Source organism: Spodoptera frugiperda, chromosome 14 (assembly GCF_023101765.2).
Source record: "Spodoptera frugiperda isolate SF20-4 chromosome 14, AGI-APGP_CSIRO_Sfru_2.0, whole genome shotgun sequence".
NCBI lineage: Eukaryota > Metazoa > Arthropoda > Insecta > Lepidoptera > Noctuidae > Spodoptera > Spodoptera frugiperda.
The window spans coordinates 8,840,122-8,860,804 of NC_064225.1; the positions used below are offsets into that span (position 1 = coordinate 8,840,122).

The following is a 20,683-nucleotide window of genomic DNA, read 5'->3' on the forward strand; positions in this document are numbered from 1 at the left end:
TTTCTAGTCGAATTAGTCACACATGTGGTAGGTACTAAACACGGAAGTGCAGGTTCTATACTGCGTGTGTAAATAAAGGGTTGTCAATAAATACCATTAAACGCACCCACGACTCAATCACACCCTTTTACTTCACCCGGGAATCAAACCCGATACCTCAAACTCGGCAGTCGCAGATCACAATCTCGCAAGCGACTCCTCGACCAACAAAAAAAATGTTCATTTGAAATTATTTGAAAGCTATTTCTCAAACAACCAAATTCCAAATTCAAACATAATATTATTATGAACATTGTTAAACATAATTTACATTAAAACATTTCTCATTTAACTAAAAAAAGCTAAGCTAAACTCACCCTTACGTCTACACATTAAAAACCATACATTGTTTTAAACTACATGCTCCCCAAAATTACACCCTATTATCAATAAGAATAAGTTTCAAAATTACAACACCTCGTCATCTCTATCAGATACAAATTCGCGGGCTATATTCAAACAAAACTGAACCTTCACTTAACGAGAATAAGGTTGAAATTTAAAAAAAGCTGTGATCACAAATTCGCGACCTATATTTGAACGTCCGTTTTGAATTCGGAACGCGCGGCGGTTGATATTCGATTAATTCGATTTTGGACGGCGCGTCGTTCGGGCCGGAATAGTGGTGATCCCACATGACTCACGGAGAGAGGGGAGTCGAATGGTATACTGCCCTATATACCGTATCCCGATAATTTAGGCTACCCCCATTCTTGTCGTGGGTGAAATTTTGTGACGATGGACTTATTACGTAATTATTGGGGACAATAAGTAACACCAGATACAATATTTCTTGAAACATTCATTACTTCTGATTTTAGTAAACTGTCTCGGTCCCGTCACATTTGATACACATATTCAAACAAGACTTAGACACTGAGCACAATTCCAGACACGTGCTGCTACTACTAAGAAAAACTTAAAATATACTTAAATTTTACATGATAAAATGTGTCATAGAGCCTCTGGTACTATACTACCTAACTCACACAATGCAAGCGTTGTTTCACGTCGATTTTCTGTGAGGCCGTGGTATCACTCCGGTCGAGCAAGCTCATTCGTGCCGAAGCATGACTCTCCCACACTTGTTACCTGCATTTAAATACAAATTCCATACACTTATGAAGACCAATATAAAACAGTGCCAAGATAAAAGCATCGGCGCCAACAGATGACGAATCAAAACGATTAATCGATTAGGGTAGATAATAATCGGTACAAATACAACCCCTAGAGATTTTGAGGACAGGTAAATCTCAATAATTATGTATTTTAGGACATTTTAACTGCATTTTTTGCCGTATCAAAATTGGCTGCATTCATCTCATTACTACCATCGAGACAGTTTTTACCGTATTAAAATTGGCTGCATCATCGCTTACTATACAGTCGAGACAGTGGTATGGTTACCAATCACCTTCCGTTATTCGCCGGCAACGCACTTGGAACGCCTCTGGTGTTTCAAGTGTCCATGGGTGACGCCGATTGCTTACCATCAGGTGATCTGTCTGCTCGTTTACCGGCTTATACCATAAAACAGAGTCATTTAATAATTATTTACGGTTTTGTTTCGGAAACAATTTTATTGCTAAGGACTGGGTTGAACAACCATTAAATGACTCTAAGTACGGCAGTAAGGGACTTAGATCACAAATTAGTAGAAACTAAACAATACTAAGCTCCTAGTCGGACACTTCCTACATAAGATAGTCTGCAAATATCTCCACGCTTGTTAATTTAAATACATGGTTTATTAAATATATTGCAAAAAAAACTACGATAGATAATAAAATAACATACCAGAAACAATAAATAACTTAAACTATCCCAAAAAAAAAAACAATCTGCATAATAATTCCGCAATTTATTAAAGTGTCAATCATTCACGCTTCGAAAAAAAAACAGCTAAGGGTCAAACCGACGCGAATTATTTTAATTCTACTTCAAAAATAATAATAATCACAAAAAGGCGATCGACTATCAAGTGTTATAACAAAATAACAATTAGCAGCCCTCCATCTTTCGCCGCAAGAGGGCGCCACTGTAACAAATATTAGTTTAAAAACCTATTGTGTGGACCTACCCTAACATTACACTACGGTGGCCATTTTGTTAAACTTGGCGTGATTTATTCAAACTTGGAACACGTTTGAATTTCGAATTTTAAGTTTGTTTGTTTTATGGTAAAAGGTGAAGTATTGTTGTAATGTTGGCTGTTTGTTAGCATAAACAAACAAGTTCCGAATTTAAAATAAAATATTTTGACTTTATTCAGGTATGTTTTGATGTTTGAATTTGATCGATTTTTTATGGCCATATGCGTAAGGAATACTTAAATAACATTTATTTATTTTTACACTTTATTCTTAAACACAGACATTCTCAGTTAATTAGCCTTTGTTTTAAATTACGTATCGAAATAAATATATTCTTGAGACCAATAAAACACACACAGATAACAAAGGTAAGCCTATTGACATGCATCAGCTGGCTTAATTCCAAATTCCGTGTTACTACATATCTAATGAGCCCAAAACAGGCAAACAGGACCTTCAAATTCGAATGAGACATGTAAGACTAGCTTCTGCCAGTGACTTCACCCGTTTTCCCGTGGGGTAAAAATGTATTTAATGTGTTATTTTAGACTACAATCTACCCTGTTTTAAATTTCATCCCAATCCCTTCAGTCGTTTAGACGTGATTGTGTAACAAACATACTAATAAACTTTCGCATTTGTTACATTAGAAAGACCATCAAAATCAATAAAAAAAAAACATAAGAAACAATAACTCACAAACTACTTCAATAAATTCACACAAAACCATTTCTAATAAATTAACCAGAAACCATAAAAAAATCCTTCCTAATTTAAACATAGGTACAAATCACGGTACGGTACATTGAACCCTATAAAATAAAATATGGCAACTGTAGTAATTCGAGGGGTTCCGTCGGTTTATACAATAGGGATTATCTATAGACCCCATGGCCCATGGCCCTAAGCCCTCATACACCTGGTATACGCGTGCCTTTTAATTCATAATGCCATGGATCGAAAACCGCTTCACAAAAAAAAAATAAACACCATTGTTATAAATATATCAAACGAAAGTATTTTAAAATTTAAAATGGCCGGTATTTTGCAAGATGTTTGGTTACTTTATTTTTAAAGGGGTTTAATAAGGTAGGATAATATTTTTGGTGTTAGGTTGTTACATTTGTTTTTAGGGTAAACGAGCAAATGGATCACCAGATAGTAAGCAATCGCCACCGCCTTTTGACACTCGAAACACCAGAGGCGTTACAAGTGCGATTTTAGGAATTTAAGGATTGTAAGGGAATTGGGGATTAAGAAGATTGGTAAGGGGTCATTTAGCCTCCGATAACCTCACTCACACAACGAAAGCGTTGTTTCACGTCGGTCTTTTGTGAAACAGTGGTATCACTCTGGTCGAGCCGACCCATTCGTGCCGAAGCATGGCTCTCCCACACTTGAAGTTTTCGGCATGAATGTATTATTTAGTACTAATCGTAAAGTTTATGTTGTGTCTTTTGATATGTGTTATTTGGTATTAGCCTTCTTGTATTATTCTAAACTGTGTGCTTAAAGATTGTGAATAAATAAAATAATTAGCAACCGCAAATCTTGAAACTTCATTATACGATCCTAAACCAACATCAAAAGAGTAAAATAAGACAATATTAAGTTGCTTTTCATTTACAAAACGAGTTAGTATTTATATTTTAACCACAATAACAAGCTTAATGCGGTTTACCGGGGCTCCGGCTCGAATAGCAGAAGTAGGAACGGGGTGGTTTTTAGTCAGTAAGAGTCTGACACTCCCTCTCGCCTCGCGCAGGGCGGGAGAAGTCATTGGATGATTTTCCCCACTAACAAACGCAACAAAGAAGTAGACCGTTTACCCAAATATTACAAAATAAAACGAAATCCGTGAAACATTTGGGTAACGGTTAAAATAAGCTAACAGATTGACAGTTTACTTACAACGTCCAATTATAAATTAGTATTGAATATCAAAAGGAATCAGATACCGCCAGCGATTTGTTCACAAATTGCCCTGATTTCATCGCGCTGCGGCCGAGGCGCGGTGGAGAGATGAGCGAGAAATGAGCGGGCTTAGCTGAGCGACCTACTGTAAGAAATTGTTACACGCAAGTATAGCAAAAATACAATGAATATAACAATTTTTATATTAATAGAAAGCATAGTTTATATATCTCTATCGCTTATACCACGAGAAGTGCTCTGAGGAAGTTTTTGGTCTGATATCTGCCGCGTCTTTTCGCCATCAACGTATACGACAGCACTTTCATTCCCCATCACATAGCAATACTGCGGAATAAACTGTCGTCGGCGGTATTTCCGAACCGACCTTTAAACCTCGCACAGCAAATCTGAGCGTATTAGTTGTCGTACAAGGCAGGCATTTTACACACCTGATACGACCTTCAAACCTTCAAGAAAAGAGCGTTTGCGTAATTCAAAAGGTCAGCAACGCACCTATGACTCCTCTGGTATTGCAGGTGGTCATAGGCGGTGCTGATCACTTACCTACAGGTGATCCGTAAATGTACTCGTTTGCCTCCTATTCTATTACATACAACATTATTTACTGTTCATTTTAACCGGATCAGTCTTAGAAACTTAAACCCCTAGAATTTAAGCTTTAAATTATCCCAAAACATATTTCGCAAGCAAAACCCTACACACCAGCTAGCTTTCTCACCAAGAAATGTGTGCATTACGACCAAAGCCTTACAGTAACACAATACAATGTTTTTGTTCGAGTAAAATTAGCCGACAACCAATGTATGGGAACTGGAATAAGACTTAAATCATTTGTTTTTAAAAGAAAACACGTGTTGTGTGAACACTGATTGTTATTCTAACCGAGCTGCACATCAAACTACACTCATCTGTCATTAATCTTTAAAGGATTTTCAAACTTATACCTTTTGGTGTAAGGTTGAAAATGTAATGTAGATGGTGGGTGTACTTTGATGTGATGTTGTCTGTGTTTTTGCTTGATAGAAGCTAGATTGATTGATAACTGCAATATGTGTCTATAGTACACTTTCTATCTAAGTACCTAGTTAGTAACACAGTGACATTAATCAATTAACCGACTTTGATTGAATGAGAGTTCGTGTTTTCATCATCACAGTCTTTTTGTTAAGACTTTAGTCTTAGGTTGAATTTCCAAACGGTGAATAAAGTTACGGGCTAACATGTTCTTGAACGAAAAGTCCCCTAAACAAAAGATGAACAAAATTATAGACAAAATAATCTTTAAATTACCGAGGCGTCTCTTTTGGTCAAATACTTAAACGTCACTCAATTTCAAGGTGTTTACCGATTAGCGTCATTCATAAAAGCCTACAACACGAGAGGAGGTCAAAACGCAAAACACACATAACAAGCATGGTTTCGAATCGTAGCTACCACTAGTTGCCAGCGTACTTACGACGAGCCGACTGCGAGCTGCAAGCGCGCGATGCGATGATGTCGGCCAGCGGCAGCACGTCAACCACGACTCAAGAGAACCGCGCGCTTGCCACCCACCGTCGGTTTTTGTTGAAGACTTATGAAATATATCATACAGCATACCATTTAAAGTTCAAGTTAACGGGGATGATAATTATGTTCTTAAACAAAAAGTCCCTAAAACAACAGATAACAAAATCATCTTCTTGGAAATTCAACCTCCGAGGGGGAAAAGGGGTAAACACCATGAACTTTGCGTCTCTACGACTCCGTGAAAATAACATGCATAAACAAATAGATAACAAATTCATTATCTCAATTACAACATTTCATTACAAGATAATTGCCCCGTCAACGCTAGTTACACCGATATGTCTATCTACCACCGTGATGTGAAGCGTGAAGTTATTGCAAATGACTTGTTGAAATAAACTACATAATTACAATGTGCTATGTTTTAACTATCATTACTACAACTCCCGGAACGACAAAGGGCAAATATATGTTATCAACGTCTTATTAATTGCAATGAACCACGAACACATGGAAACTAGTACACATAGCCTTCCCAAATGACTTGAGGTTTAAAGCAACCTGCGTCTAGAAGTGCCCATTTATTAAGGAAGGAAAATCATCGAAGATTTCTCAGGCTACTTCTGCCTTAACCAAAATAACTCGCAAGGGCTAGGCAGTCCACAGCTCTGAATATTCAGGGGTTCTATGCGTGATTTCTTTCTGATAGTCATCCAATGACTTCTCCCTTGCCTTTGGCGAGGGGAGAGGAAGTGTCAGACTCTTACTGACTAAAAACCACCCCGTTCCTACTCATGTTTTTCTAGCCGGAGCCCCAGTAAACCCGCTAAGTAGTCCGCAGGTCCGGATCGTTATTCACACAACTCTTTATTTTTGGCAGAAAATCTATAGAGGTAATGTCAAAAATCAATCTTAATCTAAAGTCTAAAGATTTTGGATTGAAATCGGCAATAACAACGACTTGCATTCGATTACAGATCTCCTAATTTCCGACTCCATCCCGCAAACAAATACAGAGCATACATAACTCTTTCCACAGTACGCTGCGTCACACAAATAAATGAATGAAACACACAACCGCTTTATCCGCAGTCGGTTATATATGATTATGTGGACAGGTGTCATTACTCATATTAAAAGCTGCGACGCATAAAAGGCATGCAATCTACCACGCCGTGTACGGTTAGCGAGCCGTGATGATTGGAAGGAGAGATCGCAAATACAATTGGTGGTAGGTACGATATTTTCTTTAATGGTTGTTGTTATAATGTCTTGTTGGTAGCTTAAATAGTTTATTTTTAATAAGTCATAGTTTTCTGGACTTTAGGTGTAAGAAGTTTCAGGTTCGATTGTTGGGACTACAAAAAAATTATTGGCTCTTTAATTTTTTCGAAAATAAAGGTGCATGGTAAAATGGCAATAGTCTCTTATCCACTATGAGTCAAGTGCCGCTGGCCGCAGCCGAGCACATACATCGACACCAGCAATTTATACTGCGCTAACTCAAAAAGCGTACTTTACAGTAGACGCGTTTAAAGGGAAAAACGTGATAACTTTTACATTAATTCACCCAAAGAGAAGCTACTATTTTCTGGCTTAAAAAATACACTGTTTGAATTTACTGTCATATTTATTACGTTTATAATTATTTCTAGAGCGTAATCACATCAAAAAAACTACCCACGTCTAATATGTTAGCTAGTGTAGTACGGGAACCAAAAGATCAATCCTCTTCAATATTTTATAAAGGATGTAAAAGGTTTACAAAAAGTTAATCACCAAGCTTTCATTCAATAAACGGGTTGGCGATTAACACACTTAGACATATTAAAAAACAGTCGTTTATTTTACAGAAGCGGTTTACCACCATCACACTATAATACGTACACCTCTGCCTATCTCTTTGAGACTTTGATTAAAGGATCCCCGCGCACACGATATATGGCGTAATATTAAATCTATATTAGTACCTCTCTCCCGTCATTACAATCTGACCGTACACCAACATTTATTACCTTTGTTTGTATCTCACATTCCGCTTATCAAACATTGGTTATTGCATCTTCATTTGCACATGCAACACATAAGTCACCTTCTACATCAAGAAATAAAGTTCTCTTTGCCTTATTTTCATTTTATTGCTGCGCTCGCCTGTTAGCAAAACGATTTAGTGGCCACGCCCCTTTTGTTTTAATCGTAGCAATCATAAATATTGAGTTGTTAGTAATGTTACAGTGTATTCTGAACAGTAGGCTAAGTTATAATTGGCTGCCGTGCAACTGTCAAAAAATTCAGTTCTCACATAACAACTCATCCTGTGAACATTTGTGATTGTGTTCGAGTCACTTTGGAGCAATGTGAAATTGTATGTGAAAATACTAGTGTGGGGAGTTTGTGGGGAACCGTTAAAAGCCTATAACAGTCCTAAACTGCTGGACTATAAAACTACGTAAGATGGGTTTGTCATACCCTTGCCACACGAGAGGCAGTTTAAAATAATGTATGGTTTATCACCACGACATTAATGTATTTTTTGCTGCTAAAGCAAACTCTCAAATATGTAGACAGTAATCACTACTCACAGTTTGCGTGTGCAACAACCCTTAAATTCCTAACCTCCAAAAAGTCGGCAACGCACTTGTAACGCTTCTAATGTTTCGGGTGTCCATGGGCGGCGGCGATTGCTTACCATCAGGTGATCCGTCTGTTAGTAGGTACCATAAAAAATGAAACAACATTCCAAGTTACAATACTGTTTATTGACCACAGTGGCACATCGTGAACTGATCAAAGTCTTTATGATACCTGCCCGTAAAGGTACGGCTGTATTTTAATACCAAACTCACTGCGCTCTGCTAGCCTATCTCAATGTACTACAAAAGAAACCATAAATATGTCTGTCTGGATGTTTTACACTCACAACTGTATTTAGATAGAAGTCTATGTAGAAAGGACTAGCTTTTGTAAGCGACTTTCACCCTTATTACCAGAGAATAAGTCTACTCTGAATGTTGGATGAATTATCAACGAAAACGAAGTTTCGTCCGAAACTTCGCAAAATTCGTACTACAATTATTAGGATTGCGAAATAAAGGAAAATTTGAGACAAAAATGAACAAATGAAATGAGGGATAAATAAATAGCGTTTTGATTTCAAATTAAAAATAATACGTTATTTTAAGTAATTTTCATTTAAATCAATAAAACTTACGGACCGTAAACTTAAACGATTAACTTACGGATTCGTTTTTACCGGAGTAAACCCCCTCGAAAAACGCCCATAATGTTAATATCTCAACCAAAATCTATTTCTGTTCCAAATTTCATCTCGCTCCCTTCAGCAGTTTTTGCGTGAAGGAGTAACAAACAAACAAACATAGAAACTTTCGCATTTATAATACTAATTTCTGCCAGCGGCTTCGCCCGCGTTCCCGTGCATTCTGGAATTATAGCGTCAGGAAGGAAAACCTTTTTTATCTATTCTAATATTCATAAAGCTGAAGAGTTTGTTTGATTGTTTGTTTGTTTGAACGCGCTAATCTCCGGAACTACTGGTCCGATTTGAATCATTACTTTTTGTGTTGGATAGTCCATTTATCGAGAAATTATATAGGCTATATAAAACATCACGCTATGACCGTATAGGAGCCAAGCAGAGCGGGTGAAACCGCGCGGAAGTAGCTAATAAAAATGGTAATTCAGATTCTTAGATTTTATTACAAGACCTAACAAAACCGTGTTAAATTATTTAGGCTTAATACACGACATGCACTGAACTCACGACACTCTATTCCACCATTTTCTCCCTTCAAATCCTGTGGTTCATCAATCTTCTCCTATCCTCCTCACTGGACTCGCTAGTCTCCTTCGTAGACTCATCAGATTCCGTAGAATTGTAGCCCCAAGCTTCCACTTGGAACTTGTATGTATCGTAAAACCTTATCATTGGGATGCGGACCTGCAATTTGTATTATGGTATAAGCCGGTAAACAAGGCGTATTACCTGATGGTAAGCAATCGCCGCCGCACATGGACACTTGAAACTCTAAGGCGTTGTAAATGCGTTTATGGCCTTTTAGAGGTTGCAGGAGTTTAAGCCTTAACTATTGCGGACGAATCGTGGATTGGAAAGATTCATAAGTTACTGGAGGCCCATTACAATTGGGTCTCCGGTAACCTCACTCATACAACGTGACCCTCATACTAAAGATTATCTAATATAGCATCACAATTTTCAAGCCATGAGGGCAAGTTACTGTTGAGCGTGAGCAGGTTTCACATACTTAAATAAAAGTTTTAAAATGAAATTGATAATCTCTACTGTTTTTTTGAAATCGGTTAAAAAGTGTTATAGTCTTCGGCACGTACCTTATTTTTAGGGTTCCGTAGCCAAATGTACAAAAAACGGAACCCTTATAGATTCGTCTGTCTGTCTGTCCACGTCACGTCCGTCCGTCCGTCCGTCCGTATGTCACAGCCATTTATTTCCGAAACTGTTGGGCCTATATAGGTTGAAACGTAGGATGATGTATTTCAATAACCGCTATTCGAATTTTGAATAAAAATTAATAAATTTAAAAATTAAACCAGCGCACTCCATACATCGCGAACTGATTCAAAAAAATTTTTGAGCCTCAGCTGGACATAGCCGTGATGCGAGTCTATGGATAGGTCTTTAAAAAAGACGATTAAGGTTCCTAAAACCATTTTTCGTCAAAATCAACCGTTTGAAAGTTAGACGCTTCCAAAGTGGAAAAATGAGTGTCCCCCCCTCTAACTTTTAAAATAAGAGAGTGACAAAACAAACAAAAAATTATATGCTGCCAGATGCATTCAATAGAAACGTAACAAGGAAAATTGGTTTGATACCAGATATCATTATTAGAATTTATTAAGACCTAACAAAAGCGTTTAATTAATTAACCGCAAATATACGACTTTGTCGAACATACGAAACTCTATGTCCACCAGTTATTTTAAATCCTGTGGTTATCAATCTTGTCCTATCCTCCTCACTTCGCTGTTTCTTACGTAACTCATCTTCCGAAGAAGCGAGCCCCAACTCGCACTTGGCCTTATATGTGTCGTAAAACCTTATCATTGGGATTCGGACCTGCAATTCGCACAGTGGTATTAAGCCGGTCACAAGCATCGTGTAAGCAGACCTGCGGCAATCGTTGCGCCCATGGACTACTTGAAACGTCCTGCGTTCCGCGTAGCATCACAATTTTCAAGCCCTGAGGGGTGAGAGTAAGTTGTTGAGGGTGAGTATGTTTAACATACATTATAACAAAATCTTGCCAAGTTATCTGCCAACCTTTGTAATACAATACCTTAACAGTAGGACTGTCGAGCTCCCACACTCGGGGCTGGCCGAGCTGGTACGGCATGCCGACCTTCACGCAGATGATCAGCGTGTCTTTGGCAGCGTCGATCTGGACAGACAACATCAATTTACCAGCAGTAGTGATACCACGGCCTCTTAGTAAAGTGCCGTGGAATAACTCTTTTTTGACTGCACGGTTGGTGCGGTGGCTGGGCAACAGTTTGTGGATCACACAAAGTGTTGTTTCGGGTCTGGGTGTCATGTGCATGTGAACTTGTATGTTTGTAAACGCACCCACGACACAGGAAAAAATCCTAATGTGTAGCAACGTTTTTTAAAAAAAAAACTCTTATCTTAAGTTTTCCTGTGGCCCATCCCTTATTTTCTAAAATGTGGACTACGCACTTTTTTGGAACAAATCCACTGCAACCTCTCAATACCGCTGCAACTGCTGTAAGCCTATCTACAATAGGTACAATCCATGAAAACACCGGAACACTGAAGTCCGGCGCGTCCCAGGGACATGAATGACTGTCTTGGATCCCGCAACGAAATAAATCAGAACATAATTTTAGAGGAGAAGAAAAAGATAATACACGAGACAACGCACTTATAACTCCTCTAGTGTTGCGGGTGTCCATGGGTGATGCCAATCGCCAACCATCAGGTAATCCGTCTACTAGTTTACTGCCATAAAAAAAAAACCAAATTATTTTCCAAAACCCACCTCCAAATAATAAGTAAGGAAGGTCTCGGTAACCGGTTTTATCTGGAATATCTCGTGGTAGAACTTGAACAGGTCTTCGGCGGCCTCTCCTCTGTCGTAGCACCGGAGCCCGCCCATCCACCAGTGGCCCACCCAACCGTGGGCAATCAGGTCGTAGATGGAAGCTCTGGGCATGATGAAACCTGGGAAACAGACAAGACTTTAGAACCACATCTGTGAGGATACTTACACTTCCTTGACAAGTATGACATCAGAATCTTTTGTTTCTATTATTGCAAGAGTACTAGATATTATTTTGTTGTTATAGGGTGTTGTTTTAGGGTGCCTTGCCATCAGAAATATGCTATGTAGATGTAATAGCTAAGCTGTGAAATTATATGAGCGTTTCCACTGATACTAAGCTATGTTGTTGTGCGAGTAAGATGATGCGCTTTTATCCTCGAAAGGGTGTGCAGAGGTGCACATTTCAGCCCGTAATGCCGCTATACAATGTACACCCAATTTTCACCATTTGTGTTATAGGTTCCATGTAATAGGAGGCGAACCCATTCCCATATACTTGGCACAATGCCAGACTCTGTGCTACTACTGAGAAATTTTCGAACCCAACAAACCCGGTATTACTTTGTCCGACTCGCGTTCGAGCCCCAGACCCCTTGTCCGGCAGTCGAGGCAGTCATAATGATTAATACCGTGACACGATCTTTACCGAAAGGATCATCCTTAGCGAAAGCCCCCACAGCCTTCCCAGTAATAGCAGCAGTGATCCACGGCACGTAGGGATGGATCACGATGTGGTGCGGCGGCGGTGGAGGGCGGCGGGAGCGCAGGGGATCCGGGCAGGGTGACCCACCTGCATACGAAAATATATCTTAAAGAAGAAGACAGAAGGTCTAATATCATACAGAACACAACAGCAGCACACATAAGGATTAAGTTTAAGGTTGTCTACTGACTTTTCTCGAGATCTGTATTAGAGGAAGAGCTTGGTGTCAAAATGCGACAAATACAAAAGCTGATAAGAAATGCACTGTTCAAAAGATGCTTAAAACTAATGACTGATGCTTTAAAATAATCGAAATAATACTTTAACGTCCCAATGCAACATAAGTGTGGGAGAACCATGCTTCGGCACGAATGGGTCGGTTCGACCGAAGTGATACCACAGCCTCACAGAAAACCGACATGAAACAACACCTGCGTTGTGCTTCGTTGTGTAAGTGAGGTTACCGGAAGTCCAATTCCCCCTTACTAATCCCCGATTCCCCATCAACCTTAACCTTTAAAATCCTAACCCCCAAAAGGCCGGCAATGCACTTATAACGCCTCTGCTGTTCTGCTGTTCCATATAAAAAAAAACATCTCTTCCCACAGACGAGACTTCAAAAGTCAAAGAAATAATAAATCCAATGTATTTTTTATGGAACATCCGGTAATCGAGCAGACGTATTACCTGATGGTAAGCAATCGCCGCCGCCCATGGACACTTGAAACACCAGAGGCGTTACAAGTGCTATGCCGGCTTTTTGGGAGTTAGGAATTTAATCCTTCGTATGTTTGGAACGTGGATCCACGCGAGACACAATGTGTTTTCTATTGTTGTCTTATATACGGCATACGAAAGGTTAAGGGTTGTTGTTCGGGAATCGGGGATGGGGAAGATTGGGAAGGGGGAAATTGGGCCTCCGGTAACCTCACTCACACAACGAAACACAACGCAAGCGTTGTTTCACGTCGGTTTTCTGTGAGGCCGTGGTATCACTCCGGTCGAGCCGGCCCATGCGTGCCGAAGCATGGCTTTCCCACTATTGTATGTACAATGTATTTTCGTACCATGAGACAAGGAGACTATAGACCAGTGGCCGGTGTGCTCGTGCACCAGGGTTGGTGCGCCGGAGTGGAACCCGCACCCAGTCGTACAGGCCACGCGGTTCTGAGTCAACTTGGTCGCGTTCTGGGGACAAAGAAATACCTTGATTATTATAATAACGTTATTTACCTACCAATGGAGTATCGTTAGAATAGAAACGTCATATTTATTATAGCGTTAAAATAGAAACCATAGGCTACTGCCTATGTCTATTTAACTAAAATCATGGACTTTGTCATCAGTAATATTTAACCGACTTCCCAAGAAGGAGGTTCTCTATTTGGCCGGTATGTTTTTTTTTTCAATACTAACAACCTAGTCGAGCTGGACTCAACTGACCAACAATATTTCGATTAATCTAAAAGTTTCGTAGATCTTTAGGTCGGATAGGGTGTTAAAACTATCAAAAGAGTGCAATAAAGCTTTCAAATATAAAAATTACACTTAAAAATGACACAATTGTAAATGTCCTATAATATCGCCTTTTTTGAGGAAGGAAAATCATGCATTGACTTCTTCCGCTTTGGGTTAGGCGAGAAGAAGTATCAGACTAAAAACCACCCCATTCCTACTTCTGCTTTAAACTGGAGCCCCGGTAACCCGTTAAGTTGCCCGCGGCTTCGAATATCGGCTGCACGCACTAGTAACGCCTCTGGTTTCCGAGTGTCCATGGGCGGTAGCGATTGCTTACCATCAGGTGATCCGTCTGCTCGTTTACTGGCTTATACCATAAAAAACATTGGTAACAATACTTACATCTATTTTGTTATAGAGAAAACAAATTTCCCTCGGCAGTATAGTCACCCTCTGAACATCTTTCTCTTCTTCTATAAAGTCTCTGGGTACATCTGAAAGTAAATCAATCATTAAATTAATAATCTGAGCTTGAAGAGAATTTAGGTCTTCGTAGTGACCAGTTGACGCTAATGAGGCATTGGGTCCAAGTACGCGATTGTTTTTTTTTTTTTGACGGGGGAAAATCATCCAATGACTTCTCCCGCCTTGGGTGAGGGACTGTCAGACGAGCCGGAGCCCCGGTAACCTTTTACGTTGTCCGCAGCTCCGGATCGGGCGACGGCCTGTGTGAGCAATCTAGATGCTAAGGCGATGCGGTGCGGCGCAGACGCGATCAGTTGGCTTGATATTTTTCGCACGAACTGGACGCGATGCCATCATGTTTTGATTTATAACGAACGACGGAAAGAGAAACAAAACGAATCGATTCACATGCACGTAGGACGTAGACGTATCGCGTTGAATGCGCGTGTCACCGCACCGCTTTGCGTTCGCTTCTAGATCGCTTACACAGGACGGCGTCAGAGTCAGTTGTGGACAGTTAACTATATATTTTAACTTAGGCAATACACTATTAATAAATAGACCTTCCTCATCATATCAGCCACAAGACGTCCACTGCTGAACATAACCCTCCCCTAATGACGATAATACAAGAGAACACACATTGGCATTATTCTTACAGGCACGTTAAACTACCCCATACCTCTACAGTTAATTTTCAACTTTACCTCTGAAGTATAAGGTGGAAAATCGGATAAAATAATTGTGAGAATGGGATAACTTGATGTGCTAGCATATCTAATAAATTTTGGACTAAATAAATGTGTGATTGTGTTTATCTCACCAGTGGCAAAATCGATGTGGTACAGTCTCTGTTTGGTCAGTTTTCCATTCTTGTCCATGAGATAGTCCTTGAATGGCAGGCAAGCTGGTAGCATGTATTCTGAGAATAAATACAACATATTTTCTTTTAAACTTTGCCACACTACGATTTTGTCCTGTGTCGAGGGCGCGTTTACAAACATGCAAGACCCAAAATAATATTTTTTGGATCACACAAAGAGTTGCTCCGTGAGGGCCATTTATGCTGTAAGTCCTATATGTATATTAGATGGTGAGCCTATTACCATATACAGGGCACATTTCCAGACTCCGTGCTACTACTGAGAAATTTTCGAAAAATCAAAAAAAAGATTAGCCATACTTCGCCCAACACGGGAATCGAACCCGAGACCCCTTACCCGGCAGTGACACTTGCAACCACTCGACCAACGAGGTAGTCAGTCATATTGGTTTCTGCTTGAAATGGCCAAAAGCACCATCATTATTCAACTCAACCTTACTTGACTTAACAGGCGTGATCAGCTTGAGCAGCGCCACGCTGTACTTGGCTCCGAAATGCTTGTACTCAGGATGTAGCAGTACATCGGCTATGGGCATCAGCAGTATCGCAGGCTCACACTCAGTACCGGCCGCTATATCGTCTATGGACACTTTACATTCCACCTCATCTCTCTCGTAGTCGCCGAAGATCACGTTGCCACTGGAAAGTCAGATTTATTATTTAGAGAATAATGCAGGATTTCGTTTATTTCTAAGAATGACATGGAAAATCTGCTGCTTCACAATTCCAATGAAAGGAAAAATTATAATTTTAAGAATATCAAACTCAACTCTTTCTTTCTAAATCTACAGCCTGTAAGGTCTCTTTCTCACACTTCTTTCTTTACCTACTTAACCTCAAAATCTAATTAGGCCTATAGCCATCTACAGCTGTACGATCGCACATAACAAGCATGGCTCTGGCTCGGCTCCGGCACGGCATTGTTTCGAATTGTGGCTACCGCTAGCTGCCAGTGTGCTTACCACCAGCCGACTGCGAGCTACAAGCCCGCGATACGACGATGTTTCACTTGCGCCTGATGGACGGCTCACTGTCGGCGAGCAGTGAGCACATAACTTTTTATATTGATGTTATAAATTATATCTCTCGGAGTACAGTAACACCTGAGGAGTCACAGATAATTATAGACAATTTAAAATGATAATAAAATAAAGATACCAGGAATACAAACAGTGCATATCCGGCAGGTACCTGCGCTGCGTCGATGGCGGTGGACAGCACGAACTGCCGGCTGATGAGGATCACGCGCGGCACTCTGAAGAAATGAGGAGTGCCGTTCTTCACTGAGGGAAGGAATTATGATGGTTAATTCCCAACAAATATTACAAACGCGAGAGTAAAGTTTATTAATAACCACCCAGGATTTCACAGGATTTCCCCAAATTCCAATGGGAACGGGAAATTAAGATATTATCTTTTTGAGCGTACGAAAACAGAAATTAGTTTCTCCTGCATATTGATAGAGTTGCTCAGTGCGAAAGTCGATTCCGCTACACGTTGCACGGCAGCCGGTTGCCCGACCACCGCACCAACAGTGCAGTCAGGAGTCATATTATTGTAGCTCTATTTCGGGTCTTAAAGAGTGAAGGTCGCCGCTCACTTAGTACTGTACATAAGTGAGCTTTCATACAAAACCAATCTCTCACCATGTATATACTGCAGTGCACCAAGCCAAGTAAACTGGAGTTCCGACAGAGGCCCCTCATCAGGACTGAACCCTGGATCATCGTGACAGTCGAAGAACTGGCATTTTATAATCACCACGCCTGGAACAAATACTTAACATTACATTTTCACCATCCCTAGGGACCTTCCTTGGGACGTTCTTTGATACACCTGGACCTTTGAAACTTCGATTTTAAACCGGTCTCCCAAGTGCCTCAGACCCCACAGATGAGGTCCAGCAGGGCTGATGCCAACCCGGAGCTGCGGACTGCCTAGCAGGTTACGGGCTCCGGTTCGAAAAGCAAGTGTAGGAACGGAGTGGTTTTAAAGGCAGAAAGAGTCTGACACTCCCTCTCGCCTCGCCCATAGCAGGAGAATTCTCCTGCTATGGGCGAGGAGGAGGAGGAATCTCTCCTCAAAGAAAAAAAAAAAAAGCGCGGAGATTACGGCAAAGCCTCTTATGTAAAGAAGGCCCACAGTCCAGCAGAGTAGTTAAAAAGTTACAGGTTTATCAAAAAACCGCTACTGCACACAACACAAGCATTGTTTCACGTCAGTTTTCTGTGAAGCCGTGGTATCACTCCGGTCGAGCCGGCCCATTCGTGCCGAAGCATGGCTCTCCCACACTTAAACTACGTTAAGTACGGTTAAATAAAAATACTAACACGTTACAAACACCACAGATACGAGCACTTTATCCTTCCACATATCTGTCTCCTAAACAGCAGAACACAGTATGTACCTTCTACAAAGACACTGGTACACACCAGAACACGGTATACAGTTTACTTTGATAAAGGAATGCATGTTTGTTACTAAGTTTTGATGCAAATCGAGAGATATGTGATAGTGTTTGTGTTTTTAGTGTTATGTTGGTAAATCGACACCGAGTTTAATGATGCGCAGTGACTAGTGAACTGACTGCTGGGTTATGTGTTGCAGAATTGATTCCTGCGTCTATGTGATGTATTAGTCGTTGAAGATGTATCCACGACAGATATATTTAATTTGTTTTTTTTTATAGTATAAGCCGGTAAACGTGCAGACGGATCGCCTGATGGTAAGCAAACGCCACCGCCCATGGACACCTGAAACAACAGAGGCGTTACAAGTGCGTTGCCGGCCTTTTGGGAGTTAGGAATTCGAGTGTTGTTGGAGAATTGGGGATTGGGAAGATGGTGAAGGGGGGCAATTGGGACTCCGGTAACCTCACTCACACAACGAAACACAAAGCAAGGATATCTAAAACCACATCAAACCATAAAACTTTAAAGCAAACTATAAGTAAGTAATCTTTAACACCCTCATTTTCGCACTTCTCAGATGGCGCCACGATAGCATAAAGACGCGCTAATCTAATCACAACCTTCCTTATACAAAGAATTCTTCATATATTTAGCATTAAAACTTATATTTATGTTGCAGACGACCACTACATAAAGCCATATAATATACTTACCCTGGATTACAGGAGATGTGACGGTATGCCATAATATATGTCATTATGCGTGTGCCCACGTACGCGTGTGTGCGTAATGACTGTATTCATATGCGGCGCGGGCCAATCGGCGCCGGCGCAAACATCTGCTGTCGCTATAGGATGTAGGGTTTGTTTTGGAGGAGGCTTTTAAAATGGGGAAAAATATAATTTCCAAAGAAATGGCGAAGAAAAAAGACAATATAAATACTGTAAGATGGACAGGAGTGAGATAAAAGATTAAAATTAATACCGTAGTAGTTAGTAGTAAATATAAATTATACTTGTTGTTGCATTGTCCTCTATGATTAGGAAAACAGTTGTAGTCTCGGCTTTAGTCCGTGGCGTCACACATAATTTTAAAGATTAAAAGCTTAAATTTCTGAACGCAGCCATGCACATTGGCAACACTGCGTCTGCAACACTAATTTCATTCGGATTTTATGTCACGTAACGGCGTCACGTTTTCCCACCTTTTTACCAATTTTTAGTTAAAATAAGTGTTTCTAAAACTGTAATATGGGAAAGATAAAGTCGGAGTCAAGATCTAAACTGCTGAAGAAATTGAAGAAACTTGAAAAGCTTATAGTAGGAACTTTTGAGCTCCGATTCGAGCGATGATGGTACGAAAATGGCCGGCCTTTCATATTTTGCAAGTTTGCAACAAAGTTTATAGCTTCGCTATGCAGCAAAACATTTAACGCTACACCGTTTAAAGAACGTGTGTTTTTACTTTTGTGCCTGGGCATCTTGCGCTTTGCATGTGTATGTAAAGGACGCGGCGACATTTTGCTATTTCATGCGCGATAGGTACTTATGTACAAGGAATCGCACGAGCATTTACAAGGCCGGCTATTTTCTAGCAAGAACTGGTCTGACCTGTGGGACGTCCTGCAGGGGCGTACGTGGTCTACAATGGCTAAGTTATCAAATAATCAACCTCTGGGGTGTTCTGTGGGAGCACACGCGGTTGAGTCTTGCTAAGCTATCAAATAATCAACCTCTGGGGTGTTCTGTGGGAGCACACGCGGTTGAGTCTTATATAACCTTCAAGGGAAGTTCTGCGGGAACTTACATGGTTATATTGTGATGTAGCGAAAGCCACATGCTGTACCATAAGCCACGTGCTGTACCATAAACCACATGCTGTACCATAAGTCACATGCTGTACCATAAGCACAGCTTGCATTGTGTTTTACTTCCAGAAACTGGAAAGACCATTAACATTATCACACTACATGGAGGAAGACATTGAAAATGTCCCTCCGGATAATGAATGCATAGAATTGAGTAATGCTCAACAAAACGATACATGTACAACAAGATGTAAATGTGGAAAATATAGAATCTTTATGAGAATTACCTGAAGCCTTACCACATGAAGAGATGTTGGATCCTCAGGTAATAGACATAATATAAGGTGTGAAGTCACAGCTGGTGAGAGTAGGAGGAGAGTTACACAAACAAATAGCACAAAGGTGATTGGGGGAATGGCATACTGATGAAAACTCACCGTTCTCCAACATGAAATTAATGGTGCCTCTTTTGTTAAACCCGGAGGTAAGCACTACAATCAATGATTAATTATCCCAGAAGTGTGACCAAATGATAGGTACAAACAAAACAGAAACAAACCTCAACAGCCTTGGCATGTCTGGGTTCATGTCTTCAAATGTGCATAAGAGATAATGAAGGACATAGATGGATATCATTAAAATACTGAATGATGCTCCAACCCTACTCTGTGACTATAAATTTAGATAGAAAGGGACGTAAGTCCCTCCTGTTATCAGTTATAAATAAAAATGTGAAAGATTTTCTATTGCAATCTGGAACAGAAATCTATCTATTTGGTGAAGATCTAGGAGAAGAGATCAGAGCAGCAAGATCAGTCAAAAGATCTGGTCAAGAACTGAGGTGGCTGAAACAAAAAGGTTCACTACAAAGCGAAGTACATGGGTGCCTCAGACAGGTACTCCTAAAATAAATAATAATAAAGCTTTAAACTGGCGGGGTCCTCCTCAGGCAGATGCTAAAAAGAGGGGGGGCCGTCACCCAGAACACCAGCAGCAGTCAGGACCAGGGAGAGCAAGAGGAGTCAACCTCAACGCAAATGAACCAACAGGTGAGTAGACTTAACTACCACTTAAATAATTGGAAACTTATAACTCAGGATCCAATTATTCTCAGTTGGGTTGCGGGATACTCAACCCCTTTGTGTGATAAACCACACCAGAGTTTAACTCAAGATCCAATTATTCTCGGTTGGGTTGCAGGATATTCAATCCTTTTGCATAGTAAACCATACCAGAGTTGTACTCAAAATGATAGGTTTTC

General features: G+C 40.3%; 2 protein-coding genes across 2 annotated transcripts in view; one reads left to right on the plus strand and one right to left on the minus strand.

Annotated features, from left to right (window-relative positions):
• The window catches only part of LOC118279065 (uncharacterized), a 595,270-nt gene that overhangs the window by 511,283 nt on the left and 63,304 nt on the right, over positions 1 to 20,683 (plus strand). The gene's annotated exons all lie outside the window — the stretch shown is intronic.
• On the minus strand, positions 9,273 to 17,622 carry LOC118279392 (phenoloxidase-activating enzyme-like). Its single transcript, XM_035599086.2, has 11 exons — positions 17,535 to 17,622; positions 16,851 to 16,970; positions 16,376 to 16,487; positions 15,644 to 15,843; positions 15,145 to 15,243; positions 14,259 to 14,350; positions 13,466 to 13,586; positions 12,342 to 12,485; positions 11,633 to 11,814; positions 10,913 to 11,014; positions 9,273 to 9,537 (listed from the first exon to the last, which is right to left on the minus strand). Exons 1-11 carry the CDS (start codon positions 17,575 to 17,577, stop codon positions 9,388 to 9,390), a joined length of 1,365 nt encoding a protein of 454 aa, XP_035454979.2. The 5' UTR covers positions 17,578 to 17,622; the 3' UTR covers positions 9,273 to 9,387.